The sequence below is a fragment of the Nerophis ophidion genome, linkage group LG02 (assembly GCF_033978795.1).
Source record: "Nerophis ophidion isolate RoL-2023_Sa linkage group LG02, RoL_Noph_v1.0, whole genome shotgun sequence".
Lineage (NCBI taxonomy): Eukaryota > Metazoa > Chordata > Actinopteri > Syngnathiformes > Syngnathidae > Nerophis > Nerophis ophidion.
This window is the reverse complement of record NC_084612.1, coordinates 55,008,189-55,029,902: the sequence shown is the minus strand read 5'-3', so window position 1 is coordinate 55,029,902 and position 21,714 is coordinate 55,008,189. Positions and strand designations below refer to the sequence as shown.

General features: G+C 37.3%; 1 protein-coding gene across 17 annotated transcripts in view; it reads right to left on the bottom strand.

The window, feature by feature from the left end:
- Nucleotides 1-21,714, bottom strand: part of LOC133542506 (R3H domain-containing protein 2) — a 173,661-nt gene that overhangs the window by 65,041 nt on the left and 86,906 nt on the right. For 11 of the 17 annotated variants that reach the window (XM_061886724.1, XM_061886764.1, XM_061886716.1 and 8 more), the window contains 7 exons: nt 17,748-17,826; nt 15,358-15,417; nt 13,725-13,865; nt 13,502-13,610; nt 9,253-9,348; nt 6,790-6,839; nt 5,367-5,420 (listed from right to left, as the gene is read on the bottom strand). In XM_061886724.1, coding sequence (XP_061742708.1) covers nt 5,367-5,420; nt 6,790-6,839; nt 9,253-9,348; nt 13,502-13,610; nt 13,725-13,865; nt 15,358-15,417; nt 17,748-17,826 — 589 coding nt within the window. The remainder of the gene's footprint in view (nt 1-5,366; nt 5,421-6,789; nt 6,840-9,252; nt 9,349-13,501; nt 13,611-13,724; nt 13,866-15,357; nt 15,418-17,747; nt 17,827-21,714) is intronic. The other 6 variants (XM_061886770.1, XM_061886814.1, XM_061886788.1 and 3 more) reach the window with 3 other exon arrangements.

The window sequence follows — 21,714 nt, the reverse complement described above, 5'->3', positions numbered from 1 at the left end:
ATATTGGGATCTTATGTATCGGCATGCACCCGCACATACTTCATTCATACTTACCATCCCGTCTCATGTGTGATGTCTGTAGGAATGTTTTCATTCTTATTTGTACGTGCTAACGTAATGTATACAAGCTAGCATCATTAGCATTAGCAATTGTGCTAACATATTTACAAGTGTCTGTGTTAGTATCATTAACTTAGGATGGCATTATTTTGTATTGTTTCAGTTTTGTAAATTAACCAACACGTCACTGTGGATTTATTGAGTCTATTTAGCTGATTGGAGAGCTAAATGTGGGTACATGATGATGACTTCTGTTTTGTTTTACTGCCGTATTACTGGCACCTTTTGGAAACAATTATCTATGTGTTGGGTGTGTAAATTAACATTTACACCAGGGGTGTCGAACTCATTTTGCTCAGGGGCTGCGTAGAAGAAAATCTATTCCCACGTGGGCCGAAAGGGTAAAATCATGGCATAATAATTTAAAAATACAACTAAGACAACTTCAGATTATTTTCTTTGTTTTACTTCAGCCCAAAAATGAACAAGCACATTTGGAGAATCTAAATATCACATATAATTCTCTTGAGAAAACACTTCTAAAGTAAAATTCTGAAGAAAAAAATGGTGCAGTTTCAAAAACAAAATGAACTAAGTCTTAATCTAAATGTATCTACAAAGCAATTCAACTTTAAATCACAAGGATTGGCCGAAAAACTAAATAAAGCATAAATAAAAACTATTAACTACCTTATTCGTAATTTCCACATATTATTCCTGTGCTAACTCAACAAACCATAAAAACTGAGGTTGAAACTATTCAAGAGGGTTGAATTACTCCTTGCCTTCAAGGCATCACTGTATATCGATATAAAATAAAAGCTGTGCAATATTTGAACAATTTCAACAGAAATAAAAACTTAAAAGACATAGTATTGCAGTAACTCACCCAATGTTCAGTTTCTTAAAATTTGCACAGAAGACATTCATTTTCATATGACTACAGTACATCAATGTGCAGTGTCTCATACAGCATTTTAAGTGAGGTTACCAATTGTTTATTTTTCTCCTGTTTGTTTTACGTTGGGTGTATCTTTTGCTTGGTATACTTGCACGCTTCGGTATAAACTATCTGCTAGCCTAACAGAATTGCTATTGTGACACCCAGTGGACACATTTAGAACAGCAGTTTCTGTCATTTAAAAATGAAATTTTACACTGAGCAAACTTATTTCGTGGGGAGGATTGAAACTGTTCACGGGCCTGGTCCGGCCCACAGGCCGCATGTTTGACATCCGTGATTTACACAATTGTTCGTAGCGGCATTTATCTGTGGCTTAAAATCTAGTGCAGCGGATGTATATAAAAATATATTTTACTTCTACAATGTCGTGGGTGCGTTTCAAATACCGGTACCCTCTAATATACGATTCGATTGTTATTATAATCGTGCACAGTCTATAGTCGCTGTGTTATCACCTGCCAGAAAGTGCATAATTATAGGGAGGAGAAAAGTTTGATGTGTGAGGGTATACGCTGAGTTTCAAGTTTGTGTATGATGGCAGATGCTGTCACTGGGTGCTGTTCAGAGTACTTAAAGACAGTAAATATGGATGTAACAATCTTACTGTCACTTCTTTTTTTCTTGTTTTATTTGCTCTTAAATTTATTTTTTTCCCTCATTGTCAGCCTGCTGCCTTAACTTCCCTTTCTTGTTTCCCTCATTTTGCTCCATGCTCATTATTTCTCTTGACAAGTAAAACGTTTGCCTTTGAAAAGCCAAAAAGCTCCTCATAATAATTTGGTATAACAAGTCAACATTGTGGATAGTTGATTGGCAACACTAAATTGGCCCTAGTGTGTGAATGTGAGAGTGAATGTTGTCTGTCAATCTGTGTTGGCCCTGCAATGAGGTGGCGACTTGTCCAGAGTGTACACCCACTTCCGCCCGATTGTAGCTGAGATAGGCGCCAGCGCCCCCTGCGACCCCAAAAAGGGAATAAGCGGTAAAAAATGGATGGATGGAAGTCATCATTGTGCGTTTGTTTGACAGCGTGATCACTTCCAGAATTCCATCCATTTTTCCATCCATTTTCTACCGCTTATTCCCTTTCGGGGTCGCTGGTGCCTATCTCAGCTACAATCGGGCGGAAGGCGGGCTACACCCTGGACAAGTCGACACCTCATCGCAGGGCCAACACAGATAGACGGACAACATTCACACTCACATTCACACACTAGGGCCAATTTAGTGTTGCCAATCAACCTATCCCCAGGTGCATGTCTTTGGAAGTGGGAGGAAGCCGGAGTACCCGGAGGGAACCCACGCATTCCAGAATTGTTGAGCTTAAAATGCACAATTGCACATGTGCATTTGCACATTTTTCAAGCACAAGTCATGCGTGCTTTTGTCTCTTTCTTTATGACTCTTTTTCCCTCCATGGAAGACCCATCAGAGTCCTCCCCATTAAAAAGACTTCTCCGCCACATTATAAGCCCCTGTTACAAGGGCAATCTAGCCAGGCTGGAACTAAAGGCAAAGAAGACGGCAAGAGGGTTGACCCACCAAGACCCATCAACTCTCTACTTTTCGCACGCACGCACGCACACACACACACATATATATATATACACACACACACATATATATGTGTGTGTGTGTGTATACAGATATATGTGAATATGCATATATATTTATATGTACATATATATATATATATATATACATATACATATATATACACACACATTATATATATATATATATATATATATATATATATATATATATATATAGAGATGAAGTAGTTTTGTGATTTTTCCCACACCTACACACAAACACACACACACATACATACATACATACATACATACATACATACATACATACATACATATATATATACATATATATATATATATATATATATATATATATATATTAGGGCTTTGAGTGTCCCACGATTCGATTCAATAGCGATTCTTGGGGTCACGATTCGATAATATATCGATTTTTTCGATTCGATTCGATTCTCGATTCAAAAACGATATTTTACCGATTCAAAACGATTCTGTATTCATTCAGTACATATGATTTCAGCAGGATCTACCCCAGTCTGCTGACATGCCAGCAGAGTAGTTGATTTTTAAAAAAAATAAGTTTTTATAATTGTAAAGGACAATGTTTTATCAACTGATTGCAATAATGTAAATTTGTTTTAACTATTAAACAAACCAAAAATATGACTTATTTTATCTTTGTGAAAACATTGGACACAGTGTGTTGTCAAGCTTATGAGATGCGATGCAAGTGTAAGCCACTGTGACACTATTGTTCTTTTTTATTATGTTCATATATGTCTAATGATAACGTCAGTGAGGGATTTTTAATCACTGCTATGCTGAAATTATAATTAATATTGATACTGTTGTTGATAATATTCATTTTTGTTTCATTACTTTTGGTTTGTCTCCTCTCAATTGCTCTGTTTATTGCAGTTCTGAGTGTTGCTGGGTCAGGTTTGGTTTCGGAATTGGATTGCATTGTTATGGTATTGCTGTGCAGTGGTTTGTTGGATGATTTATTAAAAAAAAATAAAGGATAAAAAAAAACTTTTTTTTTTCTCTTTGTCATGAAAAAGGGACGTTTTTGTCACGAAAAAGGGAGGTTTTTGTGGTTCGTGCACTAATTGAAGTGTATATTGTGTTTTTTTACGTTGATTTAAGAAAAAAAAAAGAAAAAAAAAATGGTAATATATTTTTTTTTTAATAAAAATTAATAAAAAATTATTCTGCGGCCCGCTTGGTGGTTGGGGACCACTGATCTATTGCACACAAAGCCATCTAAGAAAATTCAGTAATCCGCCAACAATACTCCATTTACACCTGGTGACCTGAATATTATTCAAGTATTAGCGATATTGCTATTATAACGCAGACAAACTACTTTTAGTGGTGCTGTGATCACAGTGAGCTAACTAGCTTAGCAAGTTTTATTGACAATTTGAGCTGCTAAATGCCTCCGAGTTAGTGAAAACTAATTCTAGATTATAAATCATGCCTCTAACCAGGATAGTACAAAATCCCAAACCTGTGAAGTTGGTTCATTGTGTAAATGGTAAATAAAAAGAGAATACAGTGATGTGGAAATCATTTTCAAATTATATTCAATGGAATAGACTGCAAAGATAAGATATTTTAGTTGTTTTTTTCGCATTTTAGATGAGCTCGGGCCCAGCGATGCCAGTGGTGTTTCTGGGTGTTAATAAATGGCTTTGGCTTTTCATAGTAGAGTTTTAACTTGCACTTACAAATATAGCGACAAACTGAATTACTGACACTGGTTTTATAAAGTTTTCCTGAGCCCATGTGGTGATATCCTTTGTGCACTGATGTGGGTTTTTGATGCAGTACCGCCTTGGGGATTGAAGGTCACAAGTATTCAATGTTACGTGCAATGATTTCTCCAGATTCTTTGAACCTTTTGATGATATTACGGACCGTAGATGGTGAAATCCCTAAATGCCTTGCAATAGCTGGTAGAGAAATGTTGTTCTTCAACAATTTCCTCAGGCATTTGCTGACAAAGTGGTGACTCTCGCCCCATCCTTGTTTGTGAATGACTGAGCATTTAATGGAAACTGCTTTTATACCAAATCATAGCAACCACCTGTTCCCAATTAGCCTGTTAACTTGTGGGATGTTTCAAATAAGTCTTTGATGAGCATTCCTTAACTTCCTCACTCTTTTTTGCCACTTGTGCCAGCTTCTTTAAAACATGTTGCTGGCATCAAATTCCAAATGAGATATTTGCAAAAAATAAAGTTTACCAGTTCAAACGTTAAGTATCTAGTCTTTGCAGTCTATTCAATTGAATATAGGTTAAAAAGGATTGTTGACGTGGTTTGGTCACTTGCTGCTTTTTTTGTTTGCTAGTCAGTAAATAAGGATGACTAATTTGTGTGGTACTTGAAGAAATACAGCGGGAACATTTTTTTCCAATTTACCGCTACACGTTTTATGCTGGCCCCATTACCAAATGGCAACATATTGACATGCTTAGAGAAACTGAAAGGACAGGGCAACCACAAAACACATGTTGCTGTCGAAGAAATGCAAGAACTGTGTACAATGGGCGGGTGGATGGTAGTTAGAAAGTTAAGTACGCCACTCAGTCTTTAGTGAAACCACAAAGCAGCCATGCATGGGCCATGGGGAGCCCCACGGTGCAGTGGAGTGGAATAGCCAATCCATCATTCAGCGGACTATGCCAAGCAGAAGTCACAAGTCACCACTATCATCAATAATCTATGTTCAAATATGGGCATGGAAACACACAAGGAAAAAGGTCAACAGCACCCCAATACCTAAAGATCTGCCTCCGCTTTTGGGAGCTAGAGCAGTAGCCCTCAGTGGAAAGTCTGTTGGGGTTAATGTTGGGAGAAAATGCCAAGGTTACAAGACGGCACTTTACAACAGGAGAGGGAGGAAAAAAGTAGACATGGTGTAGGTCTTCCCGGAAAGGAGGGAGGAAAGGCCCTTTTCCACCGCAGGAACTTTAACAGGAACTTTTCCATTAACCCTTGTGTTTCCACCAAAAACTACCTGTGCAGATGTATAGTTATTCAGGAAGTATATTTAGTTCCTGGTAGCGAGATGGAACTTTCGTAAAGTTCCTGGACCCTTAGCAGGGTTGGGCTGGGCTAAAACTTTGTATTCTAAGTTTCAGTCGTCATTACAGAATGTGGGACAACTTGTTTATTTAAATCACTGTTCAGTTTAATCATGTTTATTATTCTTTGCAAAATTAATTTCAACACTCCAAGCTACGAGAAGTGGACGTAGTCTTTTAAACATATTTACAAAGGACTAGAAAGTTTTCAGCCGGACTTCGAAGCGCCGAAATGAGCTGATTACTGGGATTTGACATCCTCATCGTTTGAAGAGAAATGTAAAAGGAAGGAGTGGAACAAAAGTTTACTTTGTTAAAAGAAGTCAGTTACACACCATTTGTGATTAATCTCAACCAGAGTGCACCAAATGCTACTGCTAACAGTCTAATGCTAAATCTGATGTGTTTATGTTGTCGTCGTGGGATAAACACTTACATGTATTCTTTATATTGACTCGAGTGAATTCCTGAATTTATCATTTACTGTGTGGGACGACTTTTGAACAGTTGCATACTGTGGACAAAGGCCTTAATATCATGAAATCTAGTACACTTTGTTTTTGAATCATATTTGTTTGTATATTATTGACCGTATTTCATCTGCTGACACTTTATGAAAATAAACATGCCTAATATTGTCTCTTTAGTTACGTGGTATTACTAAAAATAATACCAACCTAATTATTATCAGCCTAATTTGTATTAATTACCTGAACCGTTTAATGCGGTGGAAACACAAAGACCCCACAGGCCTACAGGAACTAAATGTTCCAGGAACTTAAAGTTCCTGAACTTTTGGTGGAAAAAGGCCTGAGGCAACAAATGCACCTGTTGACACGCACTCTCAATACTCCACTCTTTAAACTTCGATGGCCAAGGTGCTTTGCAATAAAATACTTCAAATAATGATTTCTTACTCTTAGTCGTACTCAAAGGTGCACAATGCATTCATTTCCACCATATTTTCCAAATGTGTCAGAACAGTGTACAATGAGCTATATGGTTTGACGTCATATTGTCCATGTATTGCTTACATTTAATGTGTAAACAAGGTGAGGCTTGTGGCTTTCATGACACACACACACACAAAAAAAGAAAGTAGCATTGCATCATCTTACCTGTTGTCATTGATGTATCCGTTCTGAGAGGACTGTAAGAAAAAAGACACCTGCACATTATGAAAGGCTTTATTCCTACTAAGGCACTTTGGCCCAAGGCTGCCATGTTTATGGGAAAGTGTTTTTGGTCTATTTCAAGCTATACCATACAGTATGAGCAGTTCCAGTTCCAGCTCACGGTTGCCACCAGATGAATGTCGACGAGCAGCGACTAAGTTAGTGGTCTATTAGTTAGTGGAAATTTTGTGAAACAATTTCCCTTGTGGATCATTAAAGTTTGTCTAAGTCCAAGTCTATTTGCTACAGTAGACACTCCTAATTTTCAGTAGGTGAATGTTAGTTGTAGTCATAGAAAAGTTGCATGTTCTCCTCCCACCACATTTTTGTTCTCAGTCATTACATAGGTGAAACTAAAAAAAATATATATATATTGTGTAGAAGTCTATTGATACTTCAAATGTGAAACTAATATGTGATATTACATCATAACATACAATGTGAGGTATGTCAAGTCTTTAAATTCCACACTTCCTGAGATTTTCAATTCAAGGTTTCATAAACTGTAAACCGCAATCATCAAAATTATAGCCAAAAAAGGCATGCCATATCTCACTCTGTATGTAATAAGTAATATCAAATGTTACTAAATGTTACAATTTTCTGTAATTTCCAAATATTTTTTTTTGTAAAATTATATGGAATAATATTTAGTACGTTTACAAAATCCAAAACTAGTGAAGTTGGCACGTTGTGTAATTCGTAAGCAAAAACAGAATACAATGATTTGCAAATCCTTTTCAACTTATATTCAAGAGAATAGACTGCAAAGACAAGATACTTGATGTTTGAACTGAGAAACTTTTTTTATTTTATTTGCAAATGATCATGAACTTAGAATTTAATGGCAGCAACACATTGCAAAAATTTGTCACGGGGCATTTTTACCAATGTGTTACATGGCCTTCCCTTTTAACAACACTTAGTAAAGGTTTGGGAACTGACGAGACACATTTTTTGAAGTGGAATTATTTCCCATTCTTGCTTGATGTACAGCTTAAGTTGTTCAACAGTCTCCCTTCTGATATCTTAACCTTCATATTGCACCACACACTTTCAATGGGAGACAGATCTGGACTACAGGCAGCCCAGTCTAGTACCTTATTTTTCTATATAGCCATGCAGTTGAACCTTTTGATGATATTACGGACCGTAGATGGTGAAATCCCTAATTTTTTTGCAATACCTGGTTGAGAAATGATGTTCTTAAACTGTTGGATAATTTGCTCACGCATTTGTTGACATGGTGGTGACCCTTGCCCCATCTTTGTTTGTGAATGACTGAGCATTTCATGGAAACTGCTTTGATACCCAATAATGGCACCCACCTGTTCCCAATTAGCCTGTTTACCTGTGGGATGTTCCAAATATGTGTTTGATGAGCATTCCTCAACTTCCTCAGGCTTTTTTGCCACTTGTGCTTGTTTTTTAAAACATGTTGCAGGCATCAAATTTCAAGTGAGCTAATATTTGCAAAAAAAAAACAAGTTTACCAGTTCAAACATTAAATATTTTGTCTTTGTGGTCTATTCAATTGAATATAAGATCAAAAGGATTTGCAAATCATTTGATTCTCTTTTTATTTACCATTTACACAACGTGCCAGCTTCACTGCTTTTGGGGTTTGTATGCATAGATGTTGGTCTAAACATTCTCCAGCTCATAAACTTACAATAATGTTGTCAAAGTATAATTTTGCAGCCGTATTTGACACACATTGCTCACTTGACTATGCAACGAACATAAGAGAAATTCCCCGTACGACAATAAAATAACTTATAACTATCATTTTGCCAAACTTCAAAATTTGCTTTTTTAAAAAATTTTATTTGGACTCGGCGAGTTGGTGGTTTACAAAAGACTCGTAGCACAAATATGTTAAGGACTCCAAAACAAGATGGAATACAAATAATTTCGAGAAATACTAATCGTTAATAGCATTTCAAACAAACCTTTAACGAAGTGATCACTGCAAACTTATATGTTCTTCAACATTGCTCCCTTGGTCTGGCGTGTGTGCCCCTTTAATTGTCTTTAGTAAAATTTTAATATCTTTCGCCCTTCTTGATTACCTCTCGAGGAACTCTGAAGAGAATTTGATCCTTTTCGCGTTTTGAATGGTTCCAAAAGCCTAAAACAACGCAAGCATTGGGCATTTTTCTTCAAGAAAGGCAAAATGCCACCTAATCACGCAGGAGATGGTCCAAAACCGGCCATACTCTTACTATACACAGTTCGGCACCAAGCAAACGCTTTTAGATTATAGTTAAACAAACACACACCATTTAAAAATTAATTGTGTATTTCCTGACAAAAGATCTTGCATGTTTTGGAGCTGGAGGGTGTATTAATTAAACGCATTGTGTTTGTGTACTAATGTAATATGTACTCAGATCCAAAACTTACTTCTCGGGCAAAGATCCGGTCTCGTACCCGCTGATATTCCTCCTCTCGTTCCTCGATGGACTTGCTACGCCGCCCGTCCTGCAGCGGCACACGGATCTAAGATGGGGGGGGGGCATACCATTATAAGACTAGTGTCAAGTGTTATGCCAATGTCAGTTGGAGAGCAATTTACCACAAGACCATCCAGTTGAGGAGAAAGCACAGTTCATGCACGTAATGATAATGATACTTACAAGAAACTTACTTTGTCAGCAAGGAGACCAGGATTAGTGATTTAGAAGTAGCTAAAACACTGCAGACAGCGGATGGACGTTAGCCGCGAGCTAACTAGCCATGTCTCAAAGCAGCTCTTCCTGAGGGTGTTTCAGTTTTATAACTTCACCTTCATCTTTCCTTTTTAAGACACTGTATCTGCTTGTAAATACTCCGTGTGTGTGTGTGTGTGTGTGTGTGTGTGCTGCCCAACATGCTCCTCTGCTCGTAAAACCAGCAATGTCATGACTTCGACGCGGGCATGCGTTGCAGGACCGGTACGTTTCAGAGACGGTATAGCAACAAAAAAAATTCATTAGTACCGGTATACTGGACAACCCTAGTTTGAACTTATATCTAATAACACTAATATATTTTGTTTGTATTGCACTTTACATTTTAATAACAAATCTCAAAGTTCTAAAGAGTAAAAACATAATAAAGGCATTCTACAGAGTAAAAATATAATAAAGGCATTGTTCAAAATAGAGAGAGTAAATGATTATTATCAATCTGAAAAAAGAAACAGAACTTATTTTTTCTTTATTTTGAATACACTGATCAGAACTCAACTCATTATACAGCCGGCACTGGAAGGAAAATGGTAAACTGATAGAGATAACTTACTGCTTCTCATGTGTATATATTTTTATTTAACTGTAGTTATTGCACATGTGGCGGAAAAACTCAAAGGTGTATTTGAAAAATTGTACCTGTAAGTCTTGCCTGACAAAAGCCAGTACCTTTAACAAGGGTAAAAGTATGTCCTGTATGTTACAAAATTATACCATACACTGCAATTGATATCAAATTATATGGGAAAGTCTAACCAGTATTTTAAGTGTAAAAAATATATACAAACAGCAATAAATCCCCAGTACTCTCTCATACAGACACGTACAGACAGTGACAGGTTTTTGCCGCCGCACAGTGCGAGTACTGTAATAGAGCTAGTAAAGGGCTGGTCATTCATTTCCACGGTGTAATCACAAATCGCTTTAGCCCTCGGGTTGTCACCGGCAATCCTCTTGCACGTTTCAAACAGTAACAAGCCTCAGGCTTTTCTTTTTTCCGCTGCTGGTACACATTGTAACGTTTATCTATAAAATTATTGAAACTACACTTAAAGTCAAAATAAGTACAAATGAACTTTCAACAAAGAATAAATGTATGAATAGTGTTTTTTAGTCTCCAACAGAAAGGATTTAATCAATTTGGTTGAAATTTACAAAATGTAATCCTTTTCTTAAACTATACATTTCTCTTTGACCAACTCCAGTAAATTAACACTGAAAAATTAAATTAACTATTAATAATTATAAATTCTAATTGATCGACATATAACTCAAAAGAAAAATATACAAAAACACTTTAAGATAAAAAAAAAAAAAAAAAAACAATGTGCTGATTTTTTTTATTTTAATTAAAAATTGGGAAGTCATAATTAATGGCTACAATAAGCACATTGTGTAGTGGACATATTTTGCTTTTTGAAGCACGATAATGATAAATCATGTTCCCCAGGGTTACAAGCACCACCCCGACATCACACCGTGCCCTCCCAGAGGGGCCTGCACCACAAATTGAAGAACAGAACTTTCCTCCAGAAGGTTTTATCTTTGTCTATGTGATGTCGGATGAAACACAAATTGAGCACAAGACCCAGCAATATGTTTTGAGGAGAAAAGGTGAGGCCTTTAAACCCAAGAACGCCATCCTTACCTTCAAGCATGGTGGCAGTAGTATTACACTCTGGGCCTGTTTTGCTGCCAATGGAACAGGTGCTTTACAGAGAGTAAATGGAACAATGAAAAAGGAGGAGTATATCCAAATTCTTCAGGACAAGCTAAAATCATCAGCCCGGAGGTTGGGTCTTGGGCGCAGTTGGGTGTTCCAACAGGACAATGACCCCAAACACACGTCAAAAGTGGTAAAGGAATGGTTAAATCAGGCTAGAATAAAGGTTTTAGAATGGCCTTCCCATAGTCCTGCCTTAAATGTGTGGACAATGCTGAAGAAACAAGTCCATGTCAGAAAACCAACAAATTTAGCTGAACTGCACCAATTTTGTCAAGATAAGTGGTCAAAAATTCTACCAAAAGCTTGCCCAAAGCTTGCGGATGGCAACCAAAAGCGCTTTATTGCAGTGAAACTTGCCAAGGGACATGTAAGCAAATATTAACATTGCTGTATGTATACTTTTGACCCAGCAGATTTGCTTACATTTTCAGTAAACCCATAAAAAAATTAATAAAAGAGGCAAACTTCAGGTATGTTTTTTGGGACCAACAAGTATGTGCACCCACCACTCTATCGCAAAAAAATTAAAGTTACAACTCAGTGGCCTAGTGTTTAGTGTCCGCCCTGAGATCGGTAGGTTGCGAGTTCAAACCCCGGCCCAGTCATATCAAAGACTATAAAAATTGGACCCATTACCTCCATGCTTGGCACTCAGCATCAAAGTTTGGAATTGGGGGTTAAATCACCAAAATTAATTCCCGGGCGCGGCCACTGCTGCTGCCCACTGCTCCCCTTACCTCCCAGGGGGTGAAAAAGGGGGATGGGTCAAATGCAGAAGTCGAATGAATTGAATGAATGAATTTACCATGAATTAACGTGGACCCCGTTAAACAAGTTGAAAAACGTATTCGGGTGTTACCATTTAGTGGTCAATTGTACGGAATATGTACTGAACTGTGCAATCTACTAATACAAGTATCAATCAATCAATCAATCAATCAAAAGAATTTCACCACACCTGGTGTGTATGTGACAATCATTAATAATTTAGCTTTAACTTTATAAATGATTGGAAACTCAAGACAGCCATAACATTATGTCCTTCACAAGTTTATGTAAACTTTTGAACACGACTGTACATGTGCAGGACAAATCCATTTAGAGTTTGAGCAGAAAAGTTGTATAGAAATTAACTATACACCATAAAATATTTACAACATGCTGTGCCGCACGAATGGTTTTTAAAAAATAGCTTTATGAAATGAAAAAAAAACAAGTAATGTAAAAGAAAACTTGCCGTTTACTTTTTGATATAAAAAAAAAACCCAAAGCAATTTGGCTAATGAAAATAAAGTTTAATAAACAAGTGTTGTTCTTCTCCAACAACACCAACAGTTTGGCCAAAAAGAATAAAAAGGAGTGGTACTGCCCGATTGTAGCTGAGATAGGCGCCAGCGCCCCCCGCGACCCCGAAAGGGAATAAGCAGTAGAAAATGGATGGATGGAAGGGTACCTCTCATATCGAATACAGAATATTCACAGCCTGTGTTGAATTCGATGATATGACAAAACATTTTAGCTAGTGCTGATGTTATTTGAACACTGATACAGTTGTCAGTTGAATAAAGGAGGCGTTTACATCCCAGTAAACAAACTAAAGACTTTATAAACAAGTTGTGACAACGCTCACGACATCGCCTGCTGCATGTTTCCTCCCCTCATTAACTCTGTCACAGCAACTGATGGACGCTGTGTTGAGAAAATGAAAGCAACATCAAATAGTTTTCTCCTTCTCTGTATACTTTTAGTATGAGACAAATGTGTCTGTCTCCAAAATTATCCACACCTGACGCCATCGAAAAACAGCAATGTGCTCTTGAAAGAACACCGAGACTCTACAGAAATAAAGCGAAGGAAAATGAAGTTGAAACAAGTGCTTGGCTCTGTTTACTGCGAAAGGAAAATCTCCTAAGCAAAGTCTTTTGACTTCCGCAATGTTTCTTCAAGCCGAACGACTCGTGCGCATACGCCAGCGCTGCTGTGACATCGTTTCAGGAGGTAAGCAGTGTTGCCCAAAATGCATTAATAAAGGACAGTTTTTGTGTTAATGAAAATGTAAACGGTATTACTAACCGTCCGGAATTTTACCGCTGATTATTATTATACCGTTTATTTACCCTATTATGCACCTCCACAAAATATTGCAAAATGCTTAGCAGAATGTGAGTGGTGTAGATTATATATAAGTGGAACCTACCTGATTATCATCCTTGTCCATGCTGGCATCATCTCTCTTAAGAATGAATTTCTTCTGGAAGTCCATGTTACGCTCATCCTTGATGTGTTCTGAGAACCTTTGCTCGGGGCTACAAAAAAAGAAACAGGTGCAAAGTCTCAGCATTATTGTAAAAATATAAAGTAATAAAGTTCCAACTGCTTGCGTTTTTTAGCTGCTGACTAAGACGTTTACAAAAGCTCACATGCGCGTGTTGGCGGTCTTGTTGATGATGACAGCTTTGCCCGTCTGATCCACATTGTGATCCATGCCAAAGTAGGCAGCTACGCGGTGCAGCAGCATTCGGTGATAGGAAGTCATCTGGGGGAACTTCTTATACTGGTTACTACAAGTTAACACACACACGCACACACGCACACACACACACACACACACACACATACAGATGAATACATGGATTATATCGAATCTGTATTTGTACTGTTCGAAAATAGCCTGATAATTCAATTAGTCATTTTGCTATCATGACAAATGACTGGAAATTGAAATACTCTGACATTAACACAGTAAGCACCACCTCCAACTAGGGCTGGGCGATATACTCGATACATCGCGGGTTTGTCTCTGTGCGATATTGAAAATGACTATATCGTGATATTCAAGTCTTCGTTCTTTTAGCTGCTGGCATTACACTACAAGCTCTTCCCACTCCTTGTGTCTCTTTCTCACAGACAGCAATCGCACCTTCTTACATACGTCACATACTGTCACGTCATACGTCACATACGTATACGCCCTCGCGGAGCAGAGAGGTAGAAGCATGGGTAACATTAAAAGTGATGCTAGCGGAGCCGTGCGAGTGGTAATACGAGAGAAAAAAGGTGCGAATCTGGTAACAAATGAAGGAAGAATTAATTCCCAAGAAAAACAGCAGGGGGTCCATCGTCTGGCGGTGGTTTGGCTTCAAGTGGGAAGATGTCGAACAGACAACCGTAATTTGTCAAGTGTGGGGAAAAAGTGTTGCTAAAAAAGTAGCATTACTGCTAATATGTAGCATCATTTGAAAAGTCACCTGCTAGAGAATGAAGATTGCTTACTCCGCATTGTCAACATCTCCATTTGGTCCAACACGCCCACACCCTCAAAATGCCGAGGCAAACAGTTCCAGATCAACACCGTATGAAAAAACTAGTCAACAAGAAGGAGATAATGTCCGCAGTAACCTACCACATAGCGAAGGACGAACACTATTTGATTTCCTATTATTCAGCTCATCTTTATTAGACACTTATTGAAATATCTTGCGTAACATTATGCACAAAAGTGCACTTTATTTGTTTTAAAACATTGTAGTGGCGTTCTGTACAAAAAGTGCACTTTAATTTAGTGTTGTTTTGATATATCATCTTAGTGACATGCACAAAAGTGCACTAATGGCTTGTTTTAAAATGTCTCTGACATTCTTGCACTTTCTGTTTTGTAAATGACATGAATGTTTGTGCCACTGCTTAATAACTGTTTAATAAATACAATTTTGGTCAATTGACTTAGTTTTGATTTCCTTCTCTGCATGAATGTTTAAAATGAGCATATATTAATACAGTATGAAGAAGGTTTTAATGTAGACATAGAATCATCATACTGGTGTGATTATATGCATCAAGTGTTAATTCAATGCTAAGGCAAAATATCCAGATATATATCGTGTATCGCGATATGGCCTAAAAATAGAGATTTTTTTTTAGCCCTACCTCCTACAAATTGAGTCTTTACCGGATATACTGACAGATAACACCAGTCTCTTGTGAACTTGAAAAATGTATTACTTAAATGAACACAAATGGATGTGAAATACCCAAATAAATAACATGACTTACTTGTCATCATTAATGAACTCCAGGATATCTTGTTCGAGTTTGAGCAGCATCATTCGATCCCTGGGAGGCAAAATTAAGAGAAGAGAGAATCTATAGTTGTTGACCAAGAATGTAGATTAAATATAAGGGAAATGCACTTTTTTTTGTTTTAAATGTGCCAATTTTTTGTATTGACCCCACACCACTATTGCTTTTTTGTGTCAATTTTGATATGGTTCTCGGTTTACTTGCTTTTTTTGTGACTTTTTATTTGGTATTTTTTGCATCTGATGGAGCCCCCTGACTTTCTTCTTCTTTTTCAAGTGTGAACGGTGGAGAGCTCCTCAGGAGGTGATCTTGTGATCACTTCCTGAGAATCCTTGATGCCGAGGAATATTCATCCATCTTGCTATGGTCTGCACAGCCTACTGATCCTGAGCCAGAGCGGGACGGATGGATAGATATACAATATCTGGGTACTTTTTCTATTAATGTCTATACTGTAAACCATGAGTTGTTATAGTTCAAGTGCACCTCACTCCTCAAGTATTCATGTGAGTGTGTATGAGGGGATTTGTGCCTGTATGAAGGGTTTGCGTGAGCAAAGTATGACAGTCAAATGTGATTTTAACTGTAAAATTAACATATATTTGCAAAAAAATGTGCCTATCATTCATAATCCTTATGTCAAGCCAGAACACATATGTCCGTCTTTTAATGGATTCTAATTCGTAAAATACAGCAAGTATGAGGAGGCTAATAATTAGGGCTTAGAATCTTTCTGGCACCACACGTTTCGATTGAATGCTCGGGGGTATTCGATTCAAAACAATTCAAAATGAACACTTTTTAATAACATTCAGTGCCAGTTCTACGATCAACAACATTCCTCTATAAAATAAAAAATTAGCTGTGATAAATGTATATTACTTAAAAGAAAACAGGTTTTGTTAAATACAATTACATCCAAATATTTAATAAATTAAAATACAAATAAGGCCAAAAGAGAAGTATCAAACACTTATCTTTTCTACTTTAAATCTGTACAGCAGATATGGGCATCTACATCAACTATATGATTTGACTGAGTGACAGGTCCGATTTAAAAAAATAAAACAGAATTTTTTTTTGACAGTCCTGACGATATCCAGCTAATGGGAGTACTCTATTGCGCCCATGAAACCATCCAAGAAACATTGAAAAAACGGCAACAATACTCCATTTAAATCTTGTGACCTGGATATCAACCAAGTATAAGTGATTATAAGTGCTAACGCAGATCAACTACTTTTAGTGGTGATTCAATCAGAGAGAGCCGTCTAGCTTTTGCAGCTACAGTATTGACATACTGAGCGACTGCTGCATCGCATTTACTATGAATCATGCCGTTCACCTGTAAAGTAGTAGGTTGTGGCCATAAACGGAGTTGTTGGTCAATTTTGACATCTATCTCAGGCCCGTAAATGGCGAGAAAAAAACAAAAAGACGCTAGTTTTTTGGCACCTTTTTTAACCTGTGTGAGCCTTATGATTCATTCTTCATCTCATCGGGAAGAAACGAACATCCTATCAGTCGGCATTGTAGTGTGAGCAGACACTGTACAGTAAGTGATTGATTTATTATGTCTGTAGTTTGTATTTGTTTAGCACTTAGCAATACTGCTACACGATGCTTTGTGTTTCACTAAAGCTGCATCAGTTTAGGACACAGCTTCTAAAATTATTTTACTTATATTCATGTTCCAAAATACAAGGTTCTGGATCATCTTCTGCCCCAAAGTAGTTTTTGTTACTCACAAAGTCCGCCATGATTAGGAACAGTGTTGTTATTGTTGAAGGGAAAAGTGAACATTGCGATGTGTGGTTAATACGTCGGTTTGCCTAAAATGAGCAAAATGCGTAAATATTACATATTATGAAATTTGCCTGTTACTAGATTACATAGTGTACATACATACACAGAGGGTGTATATAAACTGTTGGATGCTGTTAAAGACATTTATAGGCAGAATAGAAAAAATGCTAATCGCTCTAATGTTAGCATGACTTTCGCTATTTATTATTATTTTTTTTTTACAATTTAAATTGCATAAAAAGAGAAAAACATGTTTGCTTGCCTTACACAAGAATTGTGAATATTGAGCAAAATTCCAAAAAAGTGCAATTCCTCTTTAAATTTAATTTCTGATTTCATTTTTTTTTTTACCATTCCTGCATTCTCTTGGTTAAAAAGTTAGTTGTACATCCTTAATAAATGCAAATGAAACACATTTGACTGTTCAAGAATGGTCATGAGACACAGTATGTAAACAAGCAACTGCTTGAGCAACTGCTTGGGTAACTTGGTTCATACACAATCATACAGCTAATGCTACTGTGAAATAGATCATTGTTCTAGCATCAAACTCCCACCTGGGATTGTTCTTCAGTGTGTTGACCAGAAACTCGTGAACGTCGATACCCGTGGAGTCAGTGTATTCCTGACTGGAGTCTAACGAAGAAAGAGTGGAAAGTGGAACTTTGTTGAAAGTTAGAAGAGATGGAGATTCCAGTACAAAAACCAATAATGTTGTTAGAAATAACAGAGAAGTAGTCTTCAACACAAAATATTTTGTTTAGGGAGAATGACCATCAGGAAAAGTAAAGTATGCAGTCCCCATTAAAATACCTTATACATGCACGCACTCATCGGCAGATCATTTTCCACTATGCTAGACAGGATATGTCGTTTGAGTTATTCTCCTCTAAGAATCTAATGAGGCTTGAGGGTTTCTGACAAAATGATGAGGGAGCTGGATAATTATAGGGACAGGAATGGAACCTTTGATATTGTGAGGAATTACCAAAGGAGCCTGGTTGGTTGTTAATGCTTTGTGGTGTGAGCTGTGTAGCAAGTCAGTATATTCAGTCGTGGTCAAAAGTGTACATACACTTGTAAATAATGTCATGGCTGTCTTGAGTTTCCAATCATTTCTACAAATCTTATTTTTTTGTAATAGAGTGGTTGGAGCTAGGGCTGGGAGATATTGGCTTTTATTAATATCACAATATTTTTATGCCATATCGCAATATACGATATGTCTCTCAATATTTTTCCTTAGCCTTGAATGAACACTTGATGCATATAATCACACCAGTATGATGATTCTATGTGTCTACATTAAAAGATTCTTCTTCATACTGCATTAATATATGCTCATTTTAAACTTTCATGCACGGAGGGAAATCACAACTAAGTCAAATGAACAAAAGTGTATTGATTAAATACTCTTAATTCTCTCGCGGGTGACTTTTTAAATGAAAGAACAAATTAGTAGTGCTGTTACCTTTTTTTAGCAACAATTCTGCTGCATACTTTGCATATTTCTGTTGTCTGCTTGATATTTTCCCCGCTTGAAGCCAAACCACCGCCAGATGATGGACCCCCTGCTGTTTTTTGGGCATTAATTGTTCTTCCTCCATTTGTGATCAGTTTCGCACCTTCTTTCTCTTGCAATGTCACTAATGTCGCTCCGCTCTGCTTGCGCCACCTGCCTCAGCTAACGTTAGCCATGCTGCTACGTCTCTGCTCAGCGAGAGCGTATGACGCTACACACGCGACAGTATGTGACGTATGTAATAAGGCGGGCTTGTTTCCTCTGTGAGGAGAGACGAGAAGGAGTGAGAAACGCCTGTAGTGTAATGCCCGCAGCTAAAAGCAACTGCGTGAGAACCTATACTCGAATATTACGATAGTCATTTTCTATATCGCACAGAGACGAACCCGGGATATATCGATAAATCGCCCAGCCCCAGTTGGAGCACATACTTGTTGGTCACAAAAAACTTTCATGAAGTTTGGTTCTTTTATGAGTTTGATTATGGGTCTACTGAAAATGTGAGCAAATCTGCTGGGTCAAAAGTACACATACAGCAATGTTATTTGTTTACATGTCCCTTGGCAAGTTTCACTGCATTAAGGCGCTGTTGGTAGCCATCCACAAGCTTCTGGCAATTTTCTAGATTAATTTTTGACCACTCCTTTTGACAAAATTGGTGCAGTTCAGCTAAATGTGTTGGCTTTCTGACACAGACTTGTTTCTTCAGCATTGTCCACATGTCAGGACTTTGGGAAGGCCATTCTAAAACCTTCATTCTAGCCTGATTTAGCCATTTAGCTTAATTTTTGTTTCATCTGACCACATAACTTCCCTCTCGAAGGTCTTATCTATGTCCATGTGGTGTCCGATGAGACAAACTTTGAGCTGTTTGGCCACAATACCCAGTAATATGTTGAGAAAAGGTGAGGACTTTAATACCAGAACACCAATCCTACCGTCAAGCATTGTGGTAGTATTATGCTCTGGGCCTGTTTTATTGCCTATGGAACTGGTGCTTTAAATGAGACAATGAAAAAGGAGGATTACCTTTAAATTCTTCAGGACAGGCTAAAATCATCAGCCCGAAGGATGGGTCTTGGGCGCAGTTGGGTGTTCCAAGAGGACAATGACCCCAAACACACATCAAAAGTAGTAAAGGAATGGCTAAATCAGGCTAGAATGAAGGTTTTAGAATGGCCTTCCCAAAGTCCTGACATAAACGTGTGGACAATGCTGAAGAAACAAGTCCATGTCAGAAAACCAACACATTTAGCTGAACTGCACCAATTTTGTCAAGAGGAGTGGTCAAAAATTCAACCAGAAGCTTGGAGACGGCTACCAAAAGCGCCTTATTGCAGTGAAACTTGCCAAGGGACATGTAAGGAAATATTAACATTGCTGTATGTATACTTTGGACCCAGCAGATTTGCTCACATTTTCAATAGACCCATTATAAATTCATAAAACAAGCAAACTTCATGAATGTTTTTTGTGACCAACAAGTATGTGCTCCAATCACTCTAACACAAAAAAGTAAGAGTTGTAGAAATGATTGGAAACTCAAGACAGCCATGATATTATTAAGTTAAAGTTAAAGTACCAATGATTGTCACACACACACACACACACACACACACTAGGTGTGGTGAAATTTGTCCTCTGTATTTGACCCATCCCCTTGTTCACTACGTGGGAGGTGAGGGCAGCAGTGGGCAGCAGCGGTGCCACACCTGGGAATCATTTTTGGTGATTTAACCCCCAATTCCAACCCTCGATACCGAGTGCTGAGCAGGGAGCTAATGGGTCCCATTTTTATAGTCTTTGGTATGACTCGGCCGGGGTTTGAACTCACAACCTACCGATCTCAGGGCGGACACTTGAACCACTAGGCCACTGAGTATGTTCTTTACAAACGTAACTTTTGACCACGACTGTGTGTGTGTGTGTGTGTGTGTATATATATATATATATATATATACATATATATATATATATATGTGTGTGTGTGTGTGTGTTAGCTCTTTCTAATATCTATATCACAACTATCAAATAATTTATAACAATATTAAATACATTAGGGATTATGATTCAAGCTTGAAGCAGTAGTATACAATATTTTTACAAAAATCATAAGTTACTGAAAAAGGTTCCTTTTTAGTCAACAAAAACTTTTGTCATCAAAATATAAGAAAATACACACTCATATAAAAAAAGTATTTCACTTTTTTGTACTGAACTACAGAAAAAAAAAAACTTTAAGATTCACTGAGAACCCTTATATGACAAGAGTGTTCTACTGTTTTTAAGGATATGTTCCAAAAAATATCAGTAGAAGATCTACTATAATAGGCTGACCATATTCTGAAATCCCAAAAAGAGGACACATATATGCATGCCAAGGCGGGCTGCAGGCCAAGGGCGGGACTGGTTGAAAATTTGCCAATGATACTTGAACTTGCTTCATAAATAATAAATTCATTTAAATAAAGCATTTTTTCTCCTCTGTTGACAGCAGTGTTGGTGCTAGGAATTTTCAAAATGGGTTCCCATGGACCCCATCAAGTCATAAAAATAGGGTCCCACAATAAATTTTTGGGGTCCCACTTTTTTCTTGAGTTTTGAAAACAAATAAACATATGCATTGTCCTGTTATACCTCACATTGTATAATGTGTTTTGGAAAAAGGTTGTCATAAACGTTAATTCATTAAAAGAAATAATTTGTCTGCATATGTAAATGTATTAAATTGTAAACATTCATTCACTTTCTTCTTTCTTTCATGGATCTAAACTTTACCGCCGCTGGTAGTTTTTTATATGTTTTTATTTAATAAGTTGTAGGTGTATTTATTTCAGTATAAGAGTGTAAGAAGTGTTTTGCTTCGGTCATGAAATGATGATAATGGTGTGCGAGGGCATACAGTACATATATTTTATATTTAACGCTTAAATCTCTGGAGTCATTAGCTTCAGATTCCACATTTCAAAAGGTTTTTTTTTTGTTTTTTGTTTTTCTTTTTT